The sequence below is a fragment of the Bos indicus genome, chromosome 26 (assembly GCF_029378745.1).
Source record: "Bos indicus isolate NIAB-ARS_2022 breed Sahiwal x Tharparkar chromosome 26, NIAB-ARS_B.indTharparkar_mat_pri_1.0, whole genome shotgun sequence".
In the NCBI taxonomy this organism is placed as follows: domain Eukaryota; kingdom Metazoa; phylum Chordata; class Mammalia; order Artiodactyla; family Bovidae; genus Bos; species Bos indicus.
In genome coordinates this window covers 23,797,353-23,805,116 of record NC_091785.1, presented here as the reverse complement: position 1 = coordinate 23,805,116, position 7,764 = coordinate 23,797,353, and the positions used below count along the sequence as shown (strand labels likewise).

Here is a 7,764-nt window from a genome sequence, read left to right as displayed (position 1 = left end):
TGTACGCCACAATTACTGAGCCCATGTGCCACAACAATTGAAACCCTCACCCTATAGCCCATGCTCTGCAACAAGAGCAGCTACTGCAATGAGAAGCCTGCACCCCCTAACTAAAGAGTAGACCTGCTTGCCACACCTAGAGAAAAGTCGGTGTAGCAACAAAAACTCAGCACAGCCAAAAATAAATAAATACATTTTTTTAAAAAAGAAGAAACTGAGCTTCACTAAGTCCTGAGACCAGATGTGTGATCTCAGTTAAAACACCATGGATTCAAGTCTCAGTCTGAGTTTTGGCAGCATTTAAAGTTCTAACCTAGGGGTTTGAGTCCCAATGTAAGTTTTTTGGTTTCAGCACCAAATCCAGCTCAGTTTTACCCAAATGAGCATAGGAATTTGATATCTTCACCAGTTCCCTGAGAAGTATGTACACCACTCCCAAGTCAGCATTAATTTTACTCGGTGACAACACATTCTGTCACAGATGTCACTTCCCACAGCATTATTTCGTTAAGGGACATTTGAGTCCTCTCTGAATATGGCTCCCAAACTTCACGACATTAGTCGCCAATATCTTTCCAAGAATAAAGTACACCAGCTCCAAATCTCTCTTCTAATAAGATTGGGGGATTGGGACGCATTGGTAGGTCTCAGTTCCTTCTTCAGCAGGCCCTCAATAAATATTTGCTGAATTAAATAGAATGAACTTTCCTTTATGTGATGGGGAATCACAAATGGCCTTTGAATTATGATTAAATTTCCACCGTGTGGCAATACAAGCATTAATTCCTCCAAATAAACTTACATATTTCAAAGTAGAAACTTCATACTTCCTAATGGAAATATTCTTGCACAGAACATCACTGGTACTCAAGTTGAAATCATTATTATTCATAATGGAACATCGTTATACCAACTATTTCAGGGCTCCGCGCATCTGATGCAAACAGAATATTGTTGTCTGCTGCTGCTGCTGCTGCTGCTAAGTCGCTTCAGTCGTGTCCGACTCTGTGCGACCCCATAGACGCCAGCCCACCAGGCTCCTCCATCCATGGGATTTTCCAGGCAAGAGTACTGGAGTGGGGTGCCTTTGCCTTCTCCAAGGAACCAATTCCGTCATTTTTAGAAGCAGTGTAGAGCGCATCAGTCTTTCGAAGTATAAAATGGGTGAGGTTATTCTAAGTTGTGGCCTGCAAGCCCCGCCCCATATACCTGAGTGGCTCCGCCTACTGCCCGGCTTAGGTGAGGGGCGGTGAACCACATTTCCCAGCGGGCCCTGCAGGCCTTTAGCGCCTGCGCGTTGGCAGCTCAGGCAGGCGGACGGAACTCCCGCGCTATCCAGCCACCTGGTCTCGCCTCATCTGTTCTCTACCTACGGCATGGAGGGGCTCCCGGCGGTAACCGCAGGCAACGCGGGCGCTGCCAAGGCCGAGGGAGCCGCAACCATGCCGCCGCCGCCTCCCGTCTCCCCGCCTGCCCTCACTCCGGCACCCGCAGCGGGTGAGGAGGGCCCGCCGCCCCTACCCGAGGCGGGGGATCCCGGCTGCTCGGGCTCCCGGCCCCCTGAGCTGGAGCCGGAGCGCAGCCTGGGCCGCTTGAGGGGCCGCTTCGAGGACGAGGACGAGGAGTTGGAAGAAGATGAGGACCTGGAGGAAGAAGAAGAGGAGGAAGAGGAGGAAGAGATGAGCCACTTCTCGCTGAGGCTGGAGGGGGGCCGGCCGGACTCCGAGGACGAAGAGGAGGTATTGATAGCCCCTGTTTGACCACGCCGGCCCTCCGCCGTTAGGGCCGGGCCGGATGTCCCCGCTCGCCGCTGCATCCTTTGGCATTGGAGTCCACCCTCGCCTCTCCTTGCGCTGCCTGCTCGTGGCGCGGACTGGCCTTCTGTCCCTGCCAACTCATTTTGTAAGATTCCGGCAGTCACTTAAGCTCTCTGGGTCCGACTCACTCATTATTGAAGCTACTGCGTGCCAGGGATGTAGGCGCCAAGGGTACTGTTCTCCTGCCTTCTAGAAGCTTACAGTGGCTGGGAGTACAGTCCAGTTCTACAGAATGTTGAGAGTGTGGGGGAAACCCTTCCCCACCTAGTCAATCTCTAATTGGGAAGATTTTTTTTTTTAATTGGGGCAGCGCGTACTTCATTAATTCAGACAGTATACCCAGCCAGTCAGAATTTGTGTATTAAACACCAGTATCTGGAAAGTTTGTCCATTTTGTGATAATTCATAAAGTAAGATGTCCTTCATCTGGCAATATACAGTAGCTCCAAAAAGAATGAGATCTTTTTGAAACATTGGTTCATATTGTATTATTGTAACTTTGAGAGTATTTGAAGGGTCTGAGGTATTAGAACATGTTTCCATGTTGCAAAGTAAACTACACATTGTTGACAAAAAAAATTTAGGACGTATGACTTGGCAAGGATTTGTAACCTATTTCCATTGCATTTGCAGCGCCTGATCAATCTCTCTGAGCTGACTCCGTACATCTTGTGTTCCATTTGCAAAGGTTATTTAATAGATGCAACTACCATTACAGAATGTCTTCATACATGTAAGCATATAGTTCATTACATTTCCAAATAATATATTAAGTTTTTGAAATGTCTTGAAAACATTCTAATTCCAATATTTTTTTCCCAACAGTTTGTAAAAGCTGCATTGTCAGACACTTTTACTATAGCAACAGATGTCCAAAATGCAACATTGTAGTACATCAGACACAACCTCTTTACAACATAAGGTAAGAAAAATAAGTAACATTTATATAATAGGTATACTTTTTCTGAAAGATTGAAATTGTGTAGTTGGTAGTAAATTCTTGACCTATCTCAAAATGACGAGAAAGGGAAATGCATATTCTTTAAAGAAATACATACAGAGCACTTACTGTATACCAGGCACTGTGACGTCTGCTGTAAACCTTAAAAGAAAAAAAAAAAGGTACAGACCTCTTTTCTTGAGGATTTAAATTCCATCACTGAAGTTGATGATGCTAATTTAGACTTGTCATTTTCTGTGTATCTAGAATTCTGTTTTTAAAATAACTGAAATAACTGGCCTCTTTAGAAAAACCTATCTGTCATAAGTCATTGTGGCTTATTAATCAAATTTTCATTTCATGCTCAGTTTGCTAAGGAAAGAAAAACACTAAAAGTGGACTGCTTTCATTTGTTTAGCAAATACTATTATGTTTTTATTACTTCACAGGAGAGTATTTTGCAGATGATACACAGAATTTTTAAGTACTGTCTCTGCCCTCAAACTCACATTCTTATTTGGGAAATAAGACCAGTTCACATGGAACAATTTAGCAAACTGTTCAAGAGTCTATAATTACTTGTAATTATGACAATGTGTAATTACTTGAGTTTCTCTTAGAAGAGAACCATTAGTGCTACCTAAAAGTAACTCACCTCTGAGAAAGGAGATATTCACTCCTAACAGAAAACAGTTACACACAAAGAGCATCATTCACTTTACCAAATGCTTTTTCTGAATTCTGAGGTATTCTCCATCCTTTCCTTTTATTAGGTTGGACCGACAGTTACAAGACATAGTGTACAAATTAGTGATCAATCTAGAGGAAAGTAAGTTTATTTTATTACCTAGTTGTAAATCCCCGAATCTCTTCTGACTCTACTAGTTATATTTTAAGTGTAATTTAGTCTGTGTTTTATCATTTTTTAGGAGAAAAAAAGCAAATGCATGATTTCTATAAAGAAAGAGGTCTAGAAGTACCTAAACCTGGTAAGTCTGGGTGTATATCATAATGTATTTATAGATTAAAAAATACTAACTTAATAAAATTCACTCCCTTTGAGGTTCTTTTTTGGTGATAGCTGGTTATTTTTTGATCAAAGAGAGAGTAAGATTTTGAAGGCAGTGACTTACTGTAACCCAATTTGTAAGGCTTGACGAGTAGAGGCTCTGGAGCTGGATTGTGATTCTGGCTCTGCCACCTTATTAGGTCTATAACTTGGACAGATGACTTCAGTGTTTCAGTTTCTTCTTCTATAAAGCAGGGATAATTGTAGCACTTTATAAAGTTGTTGTAAGGACTCACTAAGTAATGTGAAGCACTTAAAACAGTGCCTGGAACATAGTAACTGCTCAAAAACTAGTTTTTATGGTGATGGTAATGTCACAGTATGGAAGTTAGATTTGAGTTTAAATCCTCATTCTTCCACTTACTATGTGGGTGACTTTAGGCAAATTGCCTAATCTCATTAAATTGAATCTCATTTTCTTTACAGTTAAAGTACGTAAAGTACTTCAATTAAAAAAAAAAAAGCAGTGGTACCTACGCCATGGAATCATAATCAGGGTTAAATACAATAGTGCATATAAAAAGTGCTGAGCATGAGGCCTGGCACATAGTAGTGCTTATTAAGGATTACCCACAGCTATTGTTGCTTTTATGCTGAGCTTTCTTTGTGGCCCTGATAAACCAGCCACATATGTCTGCCTTCCACTGTGGAGCACTCCCCAGGCTTGTCACTAATTTCACTGGCTTTGACAGTTTAGCTAATGTTATTTGAAAAAGGGAGAGTGAGTGCTTTATGATCTTTTAAATAGTCATCATAGTTAAATCTGTGTAATTATTTTTCAGATACCTCAATTTATGAAGTTTTTATTCTAACTCAACTTTTTTGTTTGGCTATCAAATAGCTGTTCCACAGCCAGTCCCTTCAAGCAAAGGAAGAACTAAGAAAGTCTTAGAATCAGTGTTTCGTATTCCACCTGAACTTGACATGTCTTTATTACTAGAGTTTATTGGGTGAGTACCCTAAACCTCTACCTCTAAACTTTAAAATAAAGAAATTTTAAAGTCCCAGCAGTTACAAAATCATCCTGAGCTAAGGTACTAGAGAGTAGCACAATAACTACTTATATCTCTATCATCTGGCTTTCAAAATCAACCTTGCTATTATGGCAGAAGGCACTTGGCTACCTCTCCCTATTCATTCCCTGCTTCCCTTAGAGGTTAATAACTGCTCTCCTAAAAGTAATGATTATCATTCCCATGCATTTTTTTATGTGTTTACCACATGTGTATGTATTCCTAAACAATATGTAGAATTGTTTTTGTCCATTTAAAAACCTTAAATGGTGTCATACTGTTTTCCAACTTTTTTCACTTAGCACTGTGATTCATCCATGTTAAAATGTATAACTAGTTCACTCATTTTCACTGGGTGTTCCATTAAAATAAACATACCATAATTTATCTTTGCTTGTACTTTGGAGCACTTAGGTTGTTTCTAAATTTTTTTGCTATTGTACACAGTGTCACTTTAAACATTTTTTACAGATCTCCTTGTGTCTTTGTGAGATAGTTCTCTAAGAGTGTAGATTTGTTGAGTCTTAGGATATGTTCCGGAGAAGGCAATGGCACCCCACTCCAGTACTTTGCTTGGAAAAGCCCATGGATGGAGGAGCCTGGAAGGCTGCAGTCCATGGGGTCGCTAAGAGTCGGACACAACTGAGCGACTTCACTTTCACTTTTCACTTTCATGCATTGGAGAAGGAAATGGCACCCCACTCCAGTGTTCTTTCCTGGAGAGTCCCAGGGACGGGGGAGCCTGGTGGCTGCCGTCTATGGGGTCACACAGAGTCGGACACGACTGAAGTGACTTAGCAGCAGCAGCAGGATATGTTCAACTTCAACTTTACTTGGTTTTGCCAAATTATTTTCCAAAAATTGAATATCTCTCTAATTCATATAAATTGCTTCTTTCCAACACTGTAACATATAGTGTACTCCATTATATTGCAGCAGTGTTAGACCAACTGTCATCACAGAGTTGGCCTGTATCAAACTAGTTTTTGAAATAATTACATGGTTTGCGGGATAAACTAAAATGCTTTTCTTGGAAAATCTGGATCTTCTATTTTATGTCCCTGATGACTATTTGACTTCTCAGTCACTTCCTCCTTATAACTCTAGGTTGCCTGTATTATTTATTTAGTATCTAGCTTGTACTATGTTGTATTTATCTCTTTATGTACTCATTCTGTGTTCTCAAATATTATGGATCCCTGAGAGGTGAGAAACCTTTCTTATGCCTCCACTGAGCCCACATAGTAGTGTTTTGTGATAAATGAAATAAAGATCTCTTTAGAAGAATAAGAAATCATATAATACCAAACTTTAAAACAGCACTTTCTGTAAAGAATGTGTTCCAGCCTAAATGTCCAAAAAGGAACTAGTAAATTAATGGTATGTGGAACATGAGCATGTGCTAGTAACATACGTGCTAGTATGGAACAATTGCCAAAATTCACTTTCTTAAGTGAAAAAAATAAGATGTAGAAGAGAATATATAGGATGTGCTCATTTATGTCTTTTAAGAAAGGGGGTGGTGGACATATGTGTGTGTATATGTATATATTTCCCCCCACAACAAGGATAGACCATTTCTGAAAGGACATTTAAGAAAATGTTGATAGCAGTTACTTCTATAAAAGGGCATTGGAGTTTATGAATCTAGGATCAGAAAAAGTCTTACTTTTCATTGTGTTTGACTTTTTACCATGTAACTTGATTTTTAATAAGTCTAGTTAATTAAAATTGAAAATTGAAGGGAATTTGTATTTCTGAAACATTATTTTGAAGAAATGTAACCTTTTCCACTAATGCACAATAGGAACTTTTTTTAAACCTTTTTTGAAAAGTGGCAGTAATGTAAAGATGGCAAATATGTGCCAAGTGTGCTACATTATCTCTGCCTCTGCCAGCAGCACAAATCAGTACTTAATCATGACATGCTTGACCACAGTATTCAAAGTAGTCATTACCATTTACCAGGGCTGTTCCATTTTTAACACATTCCCTGCTGTAGAAAAAAAGAAGCCCTCACTTGGAATAAGATCTCTATTTAAGTCCTAACTCCTTTGTTATATAGCTTTGTAAAATTGAACTAACCACTTTCTGTTAATGCATTAGATGCTTATTAAGGTGCTGCTGTGTACCAGCACAGCAATCTGCTAACTGTTGGGAATGTAATTTGGATAAGTCAGCCATGGCCCTTGCCCTCATGTAACTTGTAGTTTTTAGCTTCTTCAGCTTCCCTGTCTGTAAAATGAGAGAACTGACCTTTGTATGTTGTTGATTATGATGGGTAATCTGTCTACATCAGAAAATAGTCTTTTATCTGTTTTCAAATGGTTATGGGGAAGAAAGCTTCCAATGTGGCAAGAAGTCCTTTTGAAGTCACCAGTCCTCAGAGTTAAATCCCCACATGTTTATTACATTGAAAAGCGTGGTGTTACCCCTGAAGTCAGGCTACTGAGGGTAAGCCATAGGAAGCTCTTTCATGGTAGGACAAATTGCAGGTGAGATTTTTAACCTGATGCAAGTATAAGGGTAAATTTGATCCAGCTAATGACCCTGCTTGAATTGGAGGAGCAAAAATACTGAGCTGGGTTCAGCCTATGGACAGTGGTTTTTCAACCGCTGGAATGAGCATCAAGTGAGATTCCCCACTCCACCTCCAAATTTGGTGTGCATCTTTTGTGATCTTAAGATAGTCTTGTACAGTACTTCTTTTTGTTTTCCAGTTTCTATGTGTAAGGTAGGAAATTATAAAAAGAAATAATCTTAGGCAGTATAGTGTATACAGAAAAAACATAACTCAAGGTATGTAACCCTTAGGATGTAGCTTAACTCCTCTGGTCATCGGTTTCCATATTTCTAAGTTAGAGATTATAATACCAACTCACAGGATTGTCATAAGAATCTACATGCGGTATTCCTCACATGTCT

At 39.9% G+C, this 7,764-nt stretch overlaps 1 protein-coding gene across 2 annotated transcripts in view; it reads left to right on the top strand.

Annotated features, from left to right (window-relative positions):
* Positions 1–1,039: 1,039 nt before the first annotated feature.
* Positions 1,040–7,764, top strand: part of PCGF6 (polycomb group ring finger 6) — a 32,014-nt gene continuing 25,289 nt past the window's right edge. Inside the window, exons 1-6 of one of the 2 annotated variants that reach the window (XM_070780758.1) lie at positions 1,040–1,739; positions 2,451–2,550; positions 2,643–2,739; positions 3,531–3,586; positions 3,687–3,746; positions 4,668–4,776. In XM_070780758.1, the coding sequence (XP_070636859.1) occupies positions 1,377–1,739; positions 2,451–2,550; positions 2,643–2,739; positions 3,531–3,586; positions 3,687–3,746; positions 4,668–4,776 (785 nt within the window). In that variant the 5' untranslated portion in view covers positions 1,040–1,376. The remainder of the gene's footprint in view (positions 1,740–2,450; positions 2,551–2,642; positions 2,740–3,530; positions 3,587–3,686; positions 3,747–4,667; positions 4,777–7,764) is intronic. The other variant, XM_019953159.2, reaches the window with a different exon arrangement.